The sequence below is a fragment of the Chionomys nivalis genome, chromosome 3 (assembly GCF_950005125.1).
Source record: "Chionomys nivalis chromosome 3, mChiNiv1.1, whole genome shotgun sequence".
Classification (NCBI taxonomy): domain Eukaryota; kingdom Metazoa; phylum Chordata; class Mammalia; order Rodentia; family Cricetidae; genus Chionomys; species Chionomys nivalis.
The window spans coordinates 41,438,493-41,458,851 of NC_080088.1; the positions used below are offsets into that span (position 1 = coordinate 41,438,493).

At 42.0% G+C, this 20,359-nt stretch overlaps 1 protein-coding gene across 1 annotated transcript in view; it reads left to right on the forward strand.

The window, feature by feature from the left end:
- The first annotated feature begins 18,620 nt into the window (after positions 1–18,620).
- The window catches only part of Igsf11 (immunoglobulin superfamily member 11), a 122,771-nt gene continuing 121,032 nt past the window's right edge, over positions 18,621–20,359 (forward strand). Inside the window, exon 1 of the mRNA XM_057766059.1 lies at positions 18,621–18,833. Coding sequence (XP_057622042.1) covers positions 18,782–18,833 — 52 coding nt within the window. The 5' untranslated portion in view covers positions 18,621–18,781. The remainder of the gene's footprint in view (positions 18,834–20,359) is intronic.

Sequence of the window (20,359 nt, forward strand, 5' to 3'; positions counted from 1 at the left end):
CCCAGGGCTTGATGCCCCACCATCGGATTAAAGCTCTACTGATCTAGCAGTCTTCATCCCAAAGGAAAGGGGAACCCCTCTGGGAGGGTTGCCCATGGACCACAATGTTGAGGAGGCTGCTGGGGCACTTTGACGCTTCATGTCTCTCAATTCACAGACACAGGATTGGTTAACTGTCCGGCATGTGGTTATGAATTGTGACTGATCCTATATGCTTTGAAATCTGTAGATTAGAAGAGGCATCAGAGATAACATTTATTAGACTTGAAGTGTCATCCTTAACTTGAACAATAAATCAGTAAATCGGTATTACCAGTTTAGATTGACAGTTGTGTCAAATTGTTAGCTTACAGTTCCCATCATATATGATATTGCACCAGGAAGATACACGCATAGAGCACATGCCATGCTATGCTGGTTAGATTTTACCAATTTCACACAAGCTAGAGTGAACTGGGAAGAGGAAATTCTCAAAGGAGGAATTGCCTCCCTCAGATTTTGGGCACGTCTGTGGGGATGTTTTCTTGGCTAGTGATAGATGTAGGAAGGCTCAGACCGCTGTGGGTAGTGCCACTCCTAGGTTGGTGGTCCTGGGTTATATAAGAAAGCAGGCTAATTGATTGAGCCACGGAGAGCAAGCCAGTAAGCAGCACCCTTCCGTGGCCTGTGCTCGAGCCCTTGACTCCAGGATCCTGCCTGTGCTTTCCTTGATGATGAACTATAACTTGAAAACTAAATAAACTCTTTCCTCTCCAAGTTCCTTTTGGTCAGAATGCTGTGGGGTTTTTGGCTTGTTCGACTGATTTTTTTTCTATTTAAGCATCCCATACGTATTGTTTCATCTTTTTTTTTTTTTTTTTTTTTTTTTTTTTTTTTTGAGACAGGGTTTCTCCGTAGCTTTTGGTTCCTGTCCTGGAACTAGCTCTGTAGACCAGGCTGGCCTCGAACTCACAGAGATCCGCCTGCCTCTGCCTCCCGAGTGCTGGGATTAAAGGCGTGCGCCACCACCGCCCGGCATATTGTTTCATCTTAACATTGGTTCCACCAAAGAACAGTTATCAGAAATTCTTTACAGGAACCCCCAGGAAAAGACACCAGTTTATTTTTATTTGGAACTTTCAATGTAAAAGAAAAACACTTCTGCTTTGGTGAGATCCTAACAGTGGGAGCAGGGGCTGATTCTGACTCTTTTGCCAGCTTTTGGGACCCTATCCCTCATACTGGGTCGCCTTGTCCAGTATTAATAAAAGGGGTGGTTCTTAGTCTTATTGCAACTTGATATACCATGTTTTTTTGATATTCCTGGGAGGCCAGCCCTTTTCTGAATAGTCGATGAAGGGCACGCAGAAGGGAGCAGGGAGGAACTCGGAGGAGAGGAGGCAGGGGAAACTGTGACTGGGATGTAAAACTATCTATCTGTGTCTGTCTATCTATCTATCTATCTATCTATCTATCTATCTATCTATCTATCTATCTATCTATCTATCTATCTACCTACCTACCTACCTACCTACCTACCTACCTACCTACCTACCTATCTATCTATCTATCTATCTATCTATCTATCTATCTATCTATCTATCTATCATCTACCTATCTTAAAATTAAGGAAAGAAAAGAAAAACACTTCTGACTGTCTGCAAAAACTCTGTCAAACGGAAATCAGCATGAGCTCTGAGTCAGGAGCTCCTTGATTCTAGCTACCTGGTGACACATGTGGGCGGCTTTTAGATAAGGCCTTGCTAAGCAGCACAGGCTGGCATCAAGTTTAGCAAGCTCCTTCCACTGTTCATGGAGTGCTGGGATTGCAGTTATGTACCGCCACACCAGCCCGTCCCAATGCCCTCTCCATCGAGCTGCTATGAGAGCCCCCGCCAGCTCCTTTGCAGACTGAATATGGTGTTTGCAAGGTGCGTTCATGTTGGGGATAAGTGAGATTATGCCTCACACCTAGAGGAGCCCCCACAGATGTTCCTTCCTCCCACACACTGCCTCTCCTCTCAGAATTGTCTCATCCTCGGGTGAATCATTGCTATATGGGATTTTAAAGCTGGGAAGAAATAGGTCTCAATTTCATTGCCATGACGACAGACTCAGAAGTGAAAAATTTCCTCCTGAAACAGTGAGCAACTGTTAACAAAGTAGCACCTTTTTAATTGGTGGCAAGTATGTGATTTCTTTCCTTTGTCCCCACTTTGCTGTTTTCCTTAGTCCTGTTTGTTTTCTCTTTGCTGTGAAGATGTCAACAATGGTATTTTGCCCTTTTATACATCTACCCTGCTGCCCACAGAAGATGGTCCAAAGGAGCTGGAATTTTGTTATTATCTGAAATTGGATGTCATCATCAGTATCTATATGTTCTTCCGATACCATCAAGCTATGGTTATATTTTCCTCACTAGAAAATACCTCCAATGAGTTACACTGTTACATTTTTCATACTCCACATAAGACCATTTCCAAAAATATTTTGTAAATGAAAATTCACAAATGGAAGTGAAAAGTAGTATTTTGAAATGCTAAGAGTTGGTTCAGCTAATGTCTAAAGAAATATATAATACACCTTCATAGTTTTGTGGTCTTAATTACCAGTGCAACTTACTAAAATTGTAGCCTGTTGCTCTAACAACCACCAGTGAGAACAGTTACTCATTGTCACTAAGAAATGATGTCCTCATTACTTTACTGAAAAGGGACTCTAAATCTTGATTTTTTTTTAAGATCAAGAAATCACCCTTTAATCACATCACTCTGTATCAAGCCGTTGTGAGATAATGCTTTCTACCTAAACATTATTTTTAAAAAGTTGCTTTGTAAGCCCGTGTTCTCAAGAGTGGTGTGGTAGTGGTCAGTGAAGAAATTACTTGTTGACTCTTCTTAGAAGACACGAGAGATGCAAAAACATGTTGTCACTGATGTTAATGGTTCCTTCTCCATTTCAGACGGGAAGGCAAACTGTTTGTGTGCATTGTGAAATGGTAGAATATATTTCTGGCCTCTGGTAAGGTACTTGGTGAGGAATATAATTCTTCACATGGACAATTATTGAGAGCCATTTATTTCATTATGTTTTAAAGGTTTTTTTAAGTTGAATTTACAAACCCACAGGAATGCTCACAAGGAGGAGATATTTTGTTTTGTCAGAGGCAACCACCAGATTTTAAGATTAGGATGAGCACAGATTAAGTAGATAGTATATGCCTGGGCTGGGCTGAAGAAACTGAACCATGAGGGCTGAATAGAGGAGAAAAACCAAACACGCTCAGTCATTCCCTTTCTATCAAGATTGTACTTGGTAAGAAGAAGCCATTTTTCAACGTCTAATGAGATGACGGTGTGTTTTTTTCTTTCATTTTGTTTATATGGTGGATTACGTTGACAGTTTTTTATATGCTGAACCATCCCTGCATCTCTGGGATGAAGCCTACTTAATCATGGTGGATGCTTTTTTTTTTTTTGAAATGTATTCTTGGATTCAGTTTGCCAGTATTTCGTTGAGTATTTTTGCATCAATGTTCATGAAGGAGACTGGTCTGTAATTATTTCTTTGTAGCATCTTTGTTTGGTTTGGGTATCAGGGTAACTGTAGCCTCATAAGAATTTGGCAATATTCCTTCTGTTTCCATTGCATGGAAAATTTTGAGGGGTATTGGTATTAGCTCTTCTTTAAAATACTGATAGAATTCTGTGCTGAAAACATCTAGTCCTGGCTTTTTTTTTGGGGGGGGGGGAGACCTACTGACTGTTTATATTTCTTTAGTGGTTATAGGTCTGTTTAAATTGTTTATCTGGTCTTGATTTAATTCTGGCATGTGGTACCTATCAAGAAAGTTAAAGTTGCTCATTTCTTTTAGATTTTCCAATTTTGCTGAGTCTTAGATTTTTGAAGTATGACCTAATTATTCCTGTATTTCCTCACTGTCTGTTATGTCCCCCTTTTCATTTCTGATTTTGTTAATTTGGATAGTCTCTCTTTGCCCTTTGATTAGTTTGGATAAGGATTTATCTATTTTTGTTGATTTTCTTAAAGAACCAACTCTTTGTTGTGTTGATTCTTTGTATTGTTCTCTTTGTTTCAAGTTTATTGATTTCAGCCCTGTGTTTGATTATTTCCTGGCATCTACTCTCCCTATGTGAGTTTACTTCTTTTTGTTCTAATGCTTTCATGTGTACTGTTATGTTGCTTATGTGAGATTTCTCCAAATTCTTTATGTAGACACTTGGTGCTATGAACTTTCCTTGTAGCACTGCTTTTATTGTGTCCCATAAGTTTGGGTATGTTGTAGATTCATTTTCATTGAATACTGGGAGTCTTTGATTTCTTTATTTCTTCCTTGACCCAGTGGTGGCTCTGCTGAAAGTTGTTCAGTTTCTGCGAGTTTGTAAGCTTTCTGTAGTTTGTGTTGTTGAACTCTAACTTTAATCCATGGTGGTCTGGTAAAATACAAGGGATTGTTCCAATTTTTTTTTAATCTTGTGAGATTTGTATTATGACCGAGTATGTGGTCATACTTTTAGAGAATGTTCCATTAGGTGCTGAGAAAAAGTATATTCTTTTGTGTTTGGGTGAAATGTTCTGCAGATGTCTATTAAGTCCATTTGAGTTATAACATTTGTTAGTTCTCTTGTTTCTCTGCCAAGCTTCTGTCTGTCAGACCTGTCTGTTTGTGGGATGTTGAAGTCTCTCATTATTAATGTGTGGGGTTTGATGTGGGACTTATGCTTTAGCAATTTTTTTAAACAAATGTGGGTGACCTAGTATTTGGGACATAGATGTTCAAAATTGAATCTTCATCTTGATGGATGTTTCCTTTGATGAATATGAAATATCCTTCTTCATCTCTTTTGATTAATTTTAGTTTAAAGTCTATTTTGCTGGATATCAGAATAGCTATACTGGCTTGCTTCTTAGGACCACTTGATTGGAAAATCTTTTCCCAACCCTTTAATTTGAGATGTCTTTGAAGTTGAGTTGTGCTTCTTCTATGCAGCAGAAGGATGGATCCTGTTTTCATATCCATTCCGTCAGCTTGTGTCTTTTTTTTTTTTTTTTTTCGAGACAGGGTTTCTCTGTGGCTTTGGAGCTTGTCCTGGAACTAGCTCTTGTAGACCAGGCTGGTCTCGAACTCACAGATCCGCCTGCCTCTGCCTCCCAAGTGCTGGGATTAAAGGTATGCGCCACCACCGCCCAGCCAGCTTGTGTCTTTTTATTGATGAATTGATTCCATTGATATTAAGAGATGTTATTGACCAGTGATTGTTAATTCCTGGTCATTTTTTGGTTTTGGTGGTGGTGATGGTAGTGTGTGTGTTTCCCTTCTTTGGGTTTTGCTGTTGTGAGATTATCTATTGCCTGTGTTTGTGTGGATGTAATTGAATTCCTTGGATTGGAGTTTTTCTTCTAGTAATTTCTGTAGTGTTGGATTTGTGGATAGGTATTGCTTAAATCTATGTTGATTGAAAGTTTTGCTGGGTATAATAGTCTGGGCTGACATCCATAGTCCCTTAGTGTCTGTAAAACACCAGTTTTGGCCCTTCTGGCTTTCAGAGTCTCCATTGAGAAGTCAGATGTAATTCTGATAGGTCTGCCTTTATATGTTACTTGGCCCTTTCCTTTGTAGCTCTTGGAATTATTTGTTTATTCTGTATGTTTATTGTTTTGATTATTCTGTGGTGAGGTGAATTAGTCCAGCCTATTTGGTGTTCCGTAAGCTTCTTATAACTTTGTGGGCATGAACTTCTTTAGGCTGGGAAATTTTTTTCTATGATTTTGTTTAATATGTTTTTTGTGCCTTTGAGCCAGGATTCTTCTCCTTCTCTTATTCCTATTATTTTTAGGTTTGTTTTTTTCTCATGGTGTCCCAGATTTCCTGGATGTTTTATATTAGGAATTTATTGAATTTAATATTTTCTTTGGCTGATGAATCTATTTCCTCTATCGTATCTTCAACACCCGAGATTTTCTCTTCCATCTCTTGTATTCTGCTGATGATGCTTGCATCTGTAGTTCCTCTTTGCTTCCCCAGATTTTTCATTTCCAGAATTCTCCCTTTCTGTGTTTTCTTTATTTTTTCTATTTCAGTTTTCAAGTCTTGAACCATTTCCTTCACCTGTTTGATTGTTTTTTTTCTTGGCTTTCTTTAAGGGATTTATTGATTTCTTCCAATTTTTTGCTTGTCTTTACCTTGACTTCTCTAATTTTGAATGTTGTATTTCCTCTTTAAGAGACTCTATCATATTGATAAAGTAAATTTTAAGTTCATTTTCTTGTGTTTCGGCTGCTTTGGAATCTTCGGGTGTTGCTGGGTTCTGGTGGTGCTATATTGTTCTTTTAGTTGTTGAATATATTCTTACATTCACATTTACTCATCTTTTCTTCTAACTGGTATGACTTGTGCCTGTGCCTGTTCTTCCAACTGGTGAATTTTGCACCTTTACCTATGTAGTCTGCTATTTTCCCAACTGGTGTGTTTGTACCTGTGCCTATGTGGACTGTTGGGATTGCAGGGGAGGCCTGACCACAGGGCGCATGTTCAGGTGTGTGGGGTTGGGCAGCAGACTGGGTCTTGGAGGGACAGTGTCCAGTGGGTGGTGGGAGGTTGGGCGCAGCCTGGAGGCAGGGCTTTTACCTGTCTGAGGCTCAGAAGAAGTATTCGTAAGAATGGTAATGTTTTGAAGCCTCTCAAGAACATACGTGGAGATTTTCCCGATGTGTTCTGTGGAGATATTCTGATCCTCAGCACTAAGCCTATGGAGGTGATTATGTACATCTTCAAAATAAGATTCAGTGAAAAGTTTGAGGTGGAAATAGCAAGTCTATTAAATGGATACTTTATCCTCACGGTGGCAGACTTTCAAGTAAAACGAATTCTGCTGATAATGGTAATAATATCAGCTAACAGCACTAGCTTGCCAGGTTGATTATCTGCCTGGCGCTATAATGGACATTTTCACACATATTAGTTCACTGAATCCTAATAACAACCCGTGAAGTAGGAATTGTATTCCATTTTCATAAATGTGGTAGTTAAGGCATAGAGAGGTAAATTGACTTCCCAAAAGGTATTGTACTATAGTGGAAATTGAGCAAACCTGTTATCATTTAGAAGTTCAGACACCAAAGGCCTGTTTTGTATATGCTTTATTTGATTCTAATATCAAGAGAGCGACAGGATGGAGATGCTACAAAATCTCTAGGACAAGAGGAGAGCTATTCTTAGAATGCAGACATGGGATTTAAAATATCAGATACTACAAAAAATGATAAAAAAGCTTTAGCTGAGTCATAGTGAGAACCATACAGATATATAAAAATCTAGGAAATCTAGGTCTCTTTGCCTGAATTCTCCTGAAGATACAGCCTGAGCCAAGGCTTATATATAATTAGAAGAATTTTCAGGGGAATGGGAATCATTGATGGAAACGTTAACAGAGGGAAATCCAATTAAAGATGTATCCTTTGCTGGTTGGTTATTGGTCATGCCAGAACCTTCTGAGGAGCCCGGTAAAACGTGACCAAGAGCTGCTATTTGAGGGATATGAGGGGGAAGGATTATATGTGACACTCATGATGTGGTCCCATAAATACTAACACCTGCGAGCTATGCATGTGGTTGTCACCAGTTTCCCCTCAGTGCCTCAGCAGCGGTGGTGGTGACACACCAGGCTCCAGGGCAGTCTATGCACTCTGAGTCTCAGATGCGGAGAAGCTGAGGTAGGAGGGTAAGTTGGGTTCAAGAATTCAAGGCTTATGACAGCCACACAAAGTGACGCGTGTGCACAGGGTCATATTGTGAGAAAGGTTTATCGATGATTGGCTATTGTTTTTTTGACTTCTCAAATGAGTTTACCTGACATGCAGGTTTAGACTTCGACTCATGTGCTTCGGTGTTTCCTAGGGCTTGCTCATTCTGCTGCGGTCTTCAGCAGTTGTCTTAGTCACTTTTCTATGGCTGTGCCCATACACTAGGACCAAGGCAACTTATACAAGAAAACATTTCATTGAGCTTAGAGCTCCAAATGGTTAGAGTCCATGATGGTGGAGCAAAGGTGTGCCAGGACTAGCCTAGAGCTTATGTCTTCATACACAAGTAGGAGGCAGAGAAAGGAACGCTGGGGATAGCAGGAATCTTTTGAAACCTCCAATTGCACCCCGAGTGACACATCTCTCACAAGGCCATGCCTCCTCATCCTCCCGAACAGTTCCACCAGTTGGAGAGCAGGCATTTAAACATGTGAGCCTATGGAGGCTGTTCTCATTTGAACCACCACAGTAGGCAAGTTGAGGCCTTCTACTCCTGAACACAGAAGCTACTCCTGAGCAGAAAGAGCTTCTTCGTTGGGCCACAGCAAAATGTGCTTCCAGGTTGTAGCTGTGGGAAGTGGGATAAGCTTGCAGAAGGTAGTCCCAAGATCAGCAGTGTGTACAGGGAGCTCATACCATAGCACACTCCACATGATGCTACTGTGTAGACATTGGTAATAATAATTGTCAAATGCCTATGGAGTTTTTTCTAAATCCTTGGACCAATGTGTTATAATTACAGCATCTCTTAGGCCATCTAATCTTTCTCTCATTATGTTACTATAGAAACAGAGCATAGCTCACTGTTTTTAATTTAGGTTCCAATTGTTACGGTCTATTTTTGATTTTACTATTGAGATAATATAAAAACCAAGAATTATTTAGTCTTCATTCTCACTAAATATAAAATTCAGGTTGATTTTTTAAAAGGTCAGTGTCTTATTTCACCGTGTCAAGGAAGGGTCATTAGTTGATATAGAGAAGATAGGCTAAAGTTTGAACAAACTTTTAGTACTCAAAGTAGAAAAATCATCAGCTGCAAGCGGTCACATTAATACTTCAGACAGACGTATTGGAGCTTAGTTTCCTGGTCTTGTAGACTAGAGACCTGGGTGAAACCGTTTGACTCCACTGTGTAAGAATGGTGTCATCTGATCTTGCAGCTTAAACCTCCACTGAACTTCAGGTTTTTAAAAAGAATTCAATATATTTTATTGTATGTATATGGGTGTTTGGTGTTCATGTTTGTCTGTGTACCACATGTATCTGGTGCTCAGAGAGGTCAGAAGAAAGTATTTGCTCTCCGGAACAGGGAGTTATATTGTGGGTGCTGGGAATTGGACCCGAGTCCTCTGGAAGATCAGCCAGTATTCCTAATCACTCAACCATCTCCCCTAAATCTGTTTCCTTTATCCAGAAAAATAGATTGTATTAGTTACTTTTATCATTACTATAATGAAAGAATACTATGGCACAACCGGGCAATGGTGGCACCCACCTTTAATCCCTCAACTCAGAAGGCAGAGGCTGGTGGACCACTGTGAATTCGAGGCCAGCCTGGTCTGCAGAGCAAGTTCCAGGACAGCTAGAGTGGTTACACAGAGAAAAAACGTACGGGGTGGGGGAGAGGGAGGAGAGAGGGAATGATGGCATATGATTTCAGGGTACGTAGTCCACAATGGCAGGGAAAGCACGGCAGCCTGAGTGTGAAGCAACAGGTCACACTGCATCCATTTCAGTCAGAAAGCAGAGAGAGGCAAATGCAGAAATCCTGGCTGCTTTCTCTTTTTATCCAGGGACCCCAGCTCATGGCTGGCACCACTTACATCCAGAACAGAACTCTCCTCTTTAGTGAAGGTGGCAGCACTCCTGCAGACATACCCAGAGGGTGTCTCCTAGAGGATTACACATATAGTCAAGTTGACAATGAGTATTAAATGTGACAAGGGAGGTATAACCTAATGCACAGGGTTGCTGTGAGAATTTGAATGCGGATTTGAATAATCCAAGTTAGATTTGAATTTAACCTTCTACACAGGTTAAGGCATATCTCACAGTTTCATTGCAAAGAATGTAGTTAATATACTATAGTATGAATTAAACCTAAATATGAACTGCACACTGTGCCTTGGCTCTGACTCCCATGTTGGCATCGAAGCCACCAGCATGCAATTCAATCCGTCAAAATCTTCTATTTCTTTCTCTTGCATGTTGCGTTCTTGCCCAGATATTACTCTTTTACAAAGACTTTCTGTCATGAATTCAATCAAGGCAACCCCCCCTTTACCTTTTAACCTTTGAAATCTAAGTTGATTGGTTTCTCTAACTTAGAAAGACAAAACCTTCAGAACATTTTAATCCCAAAGAGTTTAAAGCCCCTGGTTGCCAGAATAGAAATTTATGCTGACTGATGACTGGAGAGAAAGCCCAGGATTTGGAATAGCTCATAGACAGGAAGCCTGAACATCCCAACGTGAGGAGAAACCACAAGGGATGTGTCAGTCTCTGCCCTAGTTGCTGCGGAAAATATCTGGCAGAAGCAACTTGAAGGAGGAAGGGTTTTTTATTTTGTTTTGCTTTTTCCTTACAGTTTGAAACAGTCCAACAAAGGAGGTAAGGGATGAGGTGGCTGGTTACTTTGTGAGCATGGTAGTCAAATAGCAGAGAGCTCCGAGCACTGATTCTCAGCTCCCGTTCTCCCTTCATTCCGTCCTGGAGCCCAGCTCGTGGAATGGTGAGGCCTACCTCCACAGCCAGTCTTCCTTACTCAGTGAAACCTTCTTGGAAGTGCTCTTCTAGATGTACCCAGAGCTGTGTTTCCATAGTGATTCTAAATCCATCAAATTTACAGTGAGGACAAACCATTACGACAAGTTAGGCAGTCAAAATGATGCCATAGGAAATCTTCCAGTGAGGATATCTGGAAACTCCCAGAACCACCCAAACTGCCGGCCTCAGGCATTAGGGGGTCACAGCTCCTCTGCTCAGTGGTGGAATGCTTTCTTCCTTATTTGTCATCTCATTATTTCCATTTCCCTAATCTGAACGCTTTATTTATAAAGATTTATTTATTTTTATGTGTGTGAATATTTTCCCTGCATGTCTGAATGTATACCATGTGCATGCCTGATGTCTGAAGCCAGAAAAGGATTTCAGAACCTCTGGAATAGCATCTATCAGAGGTTGTCAGGGGCTATGTGGGACTGGGGAACCCACACAGGGTCCTCTGCAAGACGAGCTGAAAACTGAGCCATTTCCCAGCCCCTGCTCAAGGCTTACCTGCCCAGAGGTGTGTCTGTCCAAATTGGCTAACGTCTTGTTCTGCGGCTGCTCGTGGGTTCCCTGAGGTGCAAAAGCATTTTGGGCTCTGCTTCCCACTGCAAATAAAACTGAGAAATTTTCTGTGCATTGACTGGGCGCAGGCCTTTATGTCAGAGGCTAAACATACTAGAGGTATAAAAGTTGACCAAAGTATCCTCAAAATGAACATTTAACATCTACTGATGCTCTTTCATTTACGCTTAAAAATACATAGAATATATTTTCTTCCTAAGACTGAAACACCACTCAGTGCTCTCACGTTAGACATTATGGCCTGAATGTGAAATAGTCTCCTAACTCTCTTCCGCTAAAGATGGTACACGGTGCAGTGCTCAAAAAATAGAACTTTAAGAATGCGTCAGGATGGTGTGGGTTCTGACCAATGAGTGCAAGGATCCATTGCTAGACGTATAATGGAATAGATTGCTAGAAGCTCGTTGAACTCTGGAGGATAGGGCTGAGGAAAGGAAGTGGGCTGCCGGGGGCAAGGGTCTTTGTCTCTCTGCTTCTGAGCGACCCCTGCGTAAGCAGTGCCGCACGATCCTGACGTGGTGATGTTCTGTCATGCTTCAGGCCCAAAGCAGTGGGACCGCTTGACAGGAAGCTCCTGAGACGTGAGGGGTGAGCCGGTCTTTCATTTAAGTCCTTTGTCATGTGCCTCTCTTTTTGTCACAGGCCACAACTCAAAGTTTTGAGTTATCAGCTATCGTTTCAAGATTTTAGTACAATAGTGATGATTCTGTTTTCAGTCTTTAGTTTGTGGCTGTAGCCCATACCTATCACTACCTCTTCTACAAAAGAGGCGAAAAGGAGAGGAAAAGGTGGTTAACCTACATACGTAAGCGATACAGCAAGGAATGGGATAGCAACAGAGGCCACAAGTCTCTGAGTCTGATTAGGAGATCTTGGCTATTTCCACCTTGCTGCTCAAGAGACAACCTAGATGCCCCTCAACCAAAGAACAAAGAAAATGTGGTATATTTACACAATTGGAGTACTACACAGTAGTAAAAAATAGTGACATCTTGAAATTTGCAGGCAAATGGATGGACCTAGAAGAAAAAATCATATTGAGTAAGTTAACCCATACCCAGAAAGACAAATTTAATATGTACTCACTCATAAGTGACTATTAGACATAAAGCAAAGAAAAACCAGCCCACAGGCCACAACCCCAGAGAAACTAGACAACAAAGAGAACCCTGAGAGAGACTACATGATCTACATAGGAAGTAGAAAAATGCAAGATCTCCTGAATAAATTGGGAGCATGGGGGTCCTGGGAGAAGCTAGAAGCTGAAAGGGGCGGAAGGGAGGGGAGTGGTAAAAAATGTACAGGTCAAAAAAAAAAACAATAAAAAAGGAATGATAGGGGAAAAGGATTAGCTATGATAGATTTTTAACTATCAACTCCCAGTTTTACAACTCCCAGTTTTAAGTCAAGCTTTTTTTTCATAGATTTTTGATGATTTTTTTTTGTTGTTGTTGTTGATTTTTCGAGACAGCGTTTCTCTGTAGTTTTTGGTTCCTGTCCTGGAACTAGCTCTTGTAGACCAGGCTGGCCTTGAACTCACATAGATCCGCCTGCCTCTGCCTCCCGAGTGCTGGGATTAAAGGCGTGCGCAATGAAATAAACTTAAAAATCTTGGGAAAAAATGATACAGAATAGTAAATTCCAGAGATGTTCACTTCCTAATCTTCAAGATTACTGAGCATGGTACTTTAAATGGCAGCAGGGCATTGAGGGCTGTGGGCAGATGATATTCCGTTGACCTGGAAATGACTTATCTTGGATTATCTAAGAAGCTTCACTGTAATCACAGGAATCCCTACACATGAAAGAAGGAAACAGAAGTTCAAGCTGGCTGTCTTTTCCTTTCCCTTTTCCTGGCAGTGCCAGAAGGCATGTTCCAATGTTGCTGGCTTTAAAGACGAGAATAGCAACTATGAGCTAAGGGAAGACAGTGGGTTGTAGAGGCTGGGAAAAGAAGGGCACGGATTCCGCCCTACAGCTTCCAGCAAGGAGCACAGTTCTATCAATAGCTTGCTTATTGTCTCACTGGAACTTACTTTAATTTTTTACTCGAAACCTGGTAAAATACCAATCTGTGTTGTTTTATGCCACAGGTTTCGGATTGGTTACAGCAGCAATGGAACATGAACATAGACCCTCTTTAGTAATACACCTTCTCCCTGACATGGAAACCCCTGACATGCTGGGAAGGGGAATGACCTGAGATATGGGAAGTCATTCAACTTGTGTTCAGCATAGACAGTAGGCAATTTTCCTTCCCTTCCGGCCTTGGCCTTCTCTTTTCTATATTTTGTTGCGGGTTCATCAGTTCATTTAAAGCTTTTACAGCTTCACATTTCCTTGTCAGTCACGATTTCTAGGCTTTGTCACCAGAAACAAGAATCTGAGTTATGTTTATCATTGTGAAAAATCCACCAGGATTTGAAGAGAGGAAAGCAAGTGATTTCCAAAAAGCCCAATATATAAAAGTAAATGATGCGTTGGAAGCAGACCAGCTTAATGGTAAATTGGTGGCGACTTTGCAGAATGTTAATAAAACTTCCTCATAGCTAAGAGACTGTGCCAAACTTTTAGGTGACGTGTAAAATGCTATTTAAGGGGTTGCTCTTGTCAAGTCTCTATAAGTCACTGATGTCATTTTAAATTTGCCATTGGGGAGAATTCAGAAGCGTTTTGTTACAATGAATTCTGTACAAAAGCAACTTTATTTAAATACTGATGTGTTTGTGATGGAAATGTTTTAAAGAAAAGGGCTGAAGTTTTCCAAAGGCTATGGATACAGGAACTGTTACCTTTAACAAAACTCACAGTGATGAGAGAGACTGGACATTGGGAGGGAGACAGAGCTTGTCATTCACTTTGGTGTAAATCCTGTCCAGCCAGAGTGGCCAGGGGATTGTAATGAAGTGTGTAAGAGGGTTAAGTTATCAGTATAGCTAAGCACAGCTAGGCTATACTCAACTTTCAGAAGGGCGTTTGAAATGCTAAATACTCATTTACATCAGCATATAAAGGACACTTGTTGGCTTTCTTGATAATACTATCATTTTCTTTTTTACCATTTCTTTTTTATTTTAGAGAATTTTTTCTGACTCCTTATAAGGTGAGGAGAATTCCTCATATTTTATCTTTAAAAGGACCAACCACGACTGTAGACAACATGTGGCTCTGAGCAGTTGGTCAAAAATAATTACAGAATAAGCAACTGGCCCAAACAGCTCTTAACTAGCCTTAAAATAATGTTCATATAAAACACTCCATAAATACTAAACCTCCAAATTTAAATGCAATTAATATGTAATTTATACACATAGATGGAAAGGGATCTGCGGTATTAATAATTTAAAATATTTAATTCAAAAGTAATTTATATTTAGCTTTAGAAAACTTTATAATTCCATCACTTTTTCTTAATTATATTTCTCCCATGCCAATAATAAAATTCATTTCTCACTCTTGAATACAAATGAACTGATCATGGAAAGAGATCACCCGGCATTTTGATGAACTGAAAAGTTTGTCTAGTGTTAACTTTAAACTTGGATAGGTAGAAGTCGAATCTGTGCCACCTATATTTTGCGTCAAGAGGTCTCAGATAGAACCACAGTAGAATAAAATCGGGTTTCCTTCCGTCAGCCTGACTCCTCTCTGCTGTAGGAATTTAGCAGAGTGAACTGTATTGGGGAGGGTATATTTTAGAAGGAACAACTGTGTTTTAGAAGTACTTTGACTTTGAAGAGTCCTTGTGGAAAACAGTGATTGTTTTGCTGGAGGGGCACTGTAGCTGTCCCACGACTATCACAATGCACACTTGTATTGTTGTGTATTGCAAATGTTACATAAGAAAGGACTAGAGTCATGGGGGTCTATGCTACTCTCCTTCATCAGAGAGGCTGGACCTTCCTGCTGCCACACAGGCCTTCCATTTTATCTTGGTGTGTCTCTCTCTTCACCTGACCCATGCTACACAGTGCACCCAGACACCTCCCCATTTCTTTCTTGGAGCAGCTACAGTTGCCCCAGTAAACGCCATCCAACTGCTACTAATGTGGGGGTGCTGTGTAACAGTCTCCTAGGTGACCAAAACATTCTATCATACTGGGGAGCTCCTGAAGTAGGGAGGTAAGCAATCAAAAATAAAAAACCCCAAAAACAAAACTTCAAGAGCTCCCTGAAACTGACCAGATGCCATGGGCCTCTCCCTCTAGAGTAAGCGGAGCCCAGCTGCAAAGAAGACTGTCAGGCACGAGCTGCCTGGAAGAGGTTGAGGCCTACAGAAAGGACACGCTCCAACCTATTGAGCTGCCTGCAGGCGGTGCAGTGTGCTTTTGTGAGCTGTCACTCATGCTGGGGTCACCTTTGGTGTTACAACTGTCTTTGAATCATTTCTGCTCCTGTTGGAAGCCTCACCCATATTCCTACATGCAACCCAATAAAAGTCCTTGGTTCACAAAGTTGGACTTCACTGGTATCCGAACTTTGGTCTGTTGTGCGTTCCCTATCTGGGAGGAATAGAAGAGTGTGTTTCATCTCCTCCAGGAACTGTGTGTCACACAACAAGCAGTGGGTGGTTGTGGGATGGTGGTGGGTTAGAGGGACATAAATACTGGGGAGACAACCTCAGCTTTAGGACACCATCATGTCTTTAAATGACTTCCTAATGTAGTCAGAAAAGCTGTAGGGGACGCATGAAAAGGCCTTGGTCCTGGTTCTACCCACTGGTATTTGCATCCCTGAGGTATTTTTTGATTCTCTTAAGACCCAGCATCCTCCTGTGTGAACGAAGGTTATCATAAGCACCTTCCCTACCCTCTGGCATCTCAAGGAAGATCAAACCAGATAGCATATGCGAAAGCACTTTGAAATACAAAGCATGGTACAAATATCTGCTGATGTCTGTTGCTTTCTCACACAGAATGCTTAAGGGATTTAGAGAAACCCTACTGTGGTTATCGGCAGATTAGGATAAAAGAGCACAGCGAAATCCATCCTCACTGATAGCGCATCCCAAGCACATGGTGGCGGGGTGTCCGTGAATTAAAGATCACACCTGTGTTTTCTGGAAGAGCAAAAGGCCGAGAGCCTTAGGGTCCAGCGTGGGAGCTCCTAATTCTCTGTCTGCTCCTTTGAGTCCACTCTTGACTTGGTGACCCCAGTGCTTCTGTGTCTCCCAGACTCCAATTGTCCATGATCCTCCTCCTGAAGCCACAGGGCCTTTTCTATTCCAAGGGTTCCTCCATCAAACTGATACCAGTGTGTCCTGGCGACTCACCGACTCCTGTCCAGTGGGCAGTAATTCAGTTTCTCTGATGATTTGTGACAGCATAGATGTGGTCCAGGTACAAGTGGCATTTATCTGGGGCAGGGATTACACCACATGGTTTGACTTTAACCTTCTGCCCAGAGCCTTAATGCAATCTCTGTGTTTAGTTAATATTTGTTGCCTTTGTGTACTGAGTATAACCAGCAACTTGCTTTATCAGGACTTTTAAGCACAGGCTATTTAGCTGAAAAATAAACACTATTTGTCATTTAAATTTGGGATTATGACAAGGCAGAGGGGATGTTCTTGAGTAGCATCGACCACTTAACAACTTCCTTCTTCAGACATCGCTTCTGTGCCCCGTTGAGGACAAGGTCAGACTATAGGCAAGAGAGAGCAAAGGACTGGATGGAGAAAATAAAATCTACCTGCCTCGGAGGGTAGAAGAATGGGAACAAGCTGGAGAGGACACCAGCATTGAAAACCTCAACTTCCCATTCATGTGAAAGAGAAGCAGGAAGTGTGGGTCAAGCTGAAGCCTCCCTCACTCCTGACAACAAATTAGTTTCATGCTACTCTTGTTAAAATGATTGGCATTGTTTTCTAATATTTATTTTTTATGTCTATGACCGTTTTGTCTTATGTTTGTATATATACTGCATGTGTGCCTGGTCCCTTCAGAGGTCAGAAGAGGGCACGCAATCCCCTGAACTGGAGTTACAGAAGGTTGTGAACCACTATGTGGGTCCTGGGACAGAACCCAGGTCCTCTGCAAGCCCAGCAAGTGCTCTTGACCACTGAGCCCTCTCTCAAGCCTCCAGTCATTGGCATCTTTTAAACTTCTCCCTTTAAGCCTCAAAATATAACATTCCAATTTTCAAAAGAGTGTACCTATAATTCTACTTTCTCAATACTTTTGTTTTTCTACATAGTTTTCTATGTTTGTGCCAATGCATTTCTTTTTTAAAAAATGTTTTCTACATTTGCCTTGCTTCTGAGCACACTATTGTGTCTGAGTTGCTGCAGCCAGACTGACTGAGGTGCGGGGACACAGAATTCCCAACGGCTCCAGGAATTCTAATTGAGGTTGTTCAGAAGCTGGTCACATGGCTGGGCAGTTCCTGAGCAGGTATGGCCTCAGATTTAAAAGCTTCACTGTGGATGATGTGGATGCAGAAAATGGCTCTGGGCTGTAAAGAGAAACAGAAACCCAAATGGGAAAGGAATGGCGGCAATGCAGTTCAAATAAGTAAAGAAATTTCAAAGGTTGTGAAAGTTTCACAGATATAATCATAGCGAACAAGGAACGAAAGGTAAAAATCCACCTGAGGTAATCGCTGCCAGTGTCAAGGCTCTGCCACATGCAGGATTAGAGTCATCTAAGGAAACTTTGGCTTTGTAAGGGACCACTTAAACTTGGGAGATGACACGCGTGGTGGCAGGCCTGAAATCCCAGGACTCGGGAGATGGATGCAGAAAGACCAGGCACTTAAGGTCATCCTGTTTTTAATTGAAATAGTATTACATCATTTTCACCCTCTGTTTGGTCTCTCTCTCCGCTCTTCCCAGGTACTCTTTCTAAGACACCTCCCACGTCCTCCTCACTCTCAAGTTGAAAGTCTCTTTTTTGTTGATTATTAGTTACATAAATATGTGTATGCATATCTATATATATGCATATATCTATCAGTCATATATATGCATATATCTATTAATCATATATATATATAATCATCCATCCATCCTTCAAACAACCTGCTCAGTCCGATTTTGTTGTTTGCACATGGTTTCAGGGCTGACAACCCAGGGCTGATGACTCTGCATTGGACAACCAATAAGGGGATTCACCCCTGAGAGAGTCAGTAGTCAATAGTGACAATATTGGCTATTAGATTTTTTCAGATGAATTGGGTTTCAGGACAGGTTAGAAAGAGAAATGGCCAAACAGAGAAGGCACTGTCTTAAAAACTGCAGCCCAAAGGCTTGTTGGATCTGAGGGAGGCTGCTCTGGGTTTCAGGTCCTGCTCACCTGTCCTTGCCGAGTTCCGGGAACCAGAGCAGGTGGCCCGAGCCCCTCCAGTTGTGGTTCTGTGTGTTTCTCTGGTGGCCGCCAGGCGTCGCACTGGAGCCGCGGTTGCCCTGGAGACCGCTAGGAGAGTGGGCAGGAGGCGCCGAGCCCCTGGCTAGGGAATAACTGGCGGGAGCTGGGGGGAGTGGCTGCGGCGGCCGGCGAGCCCGGGACGCCCGAGCCTGCCCCGAGCCTCGGCGGAGCGGCCTCGGCGCTCCCGTGTCCCGCGCGGTCCCCGCTGCACCCCGCCGCCTAGGAGCCCGGTGGACAGCGGCTCCCGCGGCGGCCCCGGTATGACTCGGCGGCGCTCGGCTCCAGCGTCCTGGCTGCTCCTGTCGCTGCTCGGTGAGTAGCCCAGCCCGTCCTCGCGCGGCCGGACCGAGCCTGTTGACTCCCGCAGGTGCTGGGGTCCGGCTGCCCCGGAGGTCGTGGAGGCCCGGGCCACCCAGGTGCCCCCGAGCGCAGTATCCCCTGCTCGGCTCCTGGCCGCCACTTCACGGAACGAACTCCCGTTGCCGGTCCAGTTAGAAATCGTGTTTAGAATCGCTTGCCGTTACTAGAGGGGTTCAGGAAAACTTTGTAGCTTTACCGGAACGTTTTAAGAAGATTGAGGTTTAAAAAAAAGAATTAAATTGTTTAGAACACGTTCGCAATTTTAAAAATGTAGCTTCATTATAACATTTAAAGCGCATACAGGATTAACAAGCCGTTTATTTATTTATTTTTTTAAAAAAAATCATTAGTCTACCAGATTACATCGGAAAGCAAAGTTTTTTTGCACTTAGTTTCATAACCGAAGGATCTAAGTTGCCTCATAAAAGTACATAGAATGTAGCAATACGAAGAAGAATTTGAAAGCGTTTGCTTATTCAGATTTAATTCCTTTATTTTTTCTTGCAGTTTGCTCCCCCTCCCAATAGACATTATATGTAGGCTCTGAATTTCATTTTATACAATGCTCCCTTTGTGTGTGCGCTGTTTTATGGAATCAAGTTGTCTGTCTCAACTAATTGGTTGCCGAGGTCTATGGAAATTTGTCGTGAAGGCTTTTATCATGCTAGCTTAGTGATGTTTACATTTCTCTCTAGAGAGCTCCATAGGTGTCCAGCCATATTTTTATGTCTAATCTTGAAGTAACCCAGTTTTAGACTGTTCACCTAGTAGAGGAGAAAGCATAGCAAAACATTAAGTGTACCTTTTTTATTGTAAATGCCAGGGGGAGGTGGACACATCAGAGTTCTGACTTCTTGAAGTTAAGTAGGCGTAGTTTTAGTGACACTATGCAGATAATTAAGTCATACACACCAACATATCCTTTTATGCACTTGGGCTTCCAAATTGATTTTGTCCCTCACTGCCCTCAGCAGGCCTGTTTCTCTGCATTTCGGTCAGAGGAGAAAGGAGAGGATACAGAGATGTTTCTTACAATCCTTGAACACAGCTGGAATGTTACAGATGTTGCTGTAAGAACAGCTGGCATGTTTTTGATAGAAAAATCAATGGCTAAACTCGGTCCGTTGGCCAATGGAGTTTGGCTGTGGGTGGATTTAGAATATATTAGGTCGTACTTTTTAAAGAGACAATTTCATTTCTAGAATCAGCCAGACACAGTCACCTGATTGATGCCTTTGCTTTGGGTAGAACTATGTCTACTTTATACTAAACTACGTCTGAAGATTTCCAGCGTGGTTTCGATCTTCCAGGTAGTCTATTCTGCAGAGCCGCCTTTCATCCTTAAAATATATGTTCCCTCTGTTCAACAGATATTTTCGTGGTTAACACTCGGGTGCATTTGGACATCTGGTGGGTGGGTGGGTGGGGCAGGGAGATGGTGGTGGCACATAGTTTGTCTGCAGTTCTTCTGAGGTTTT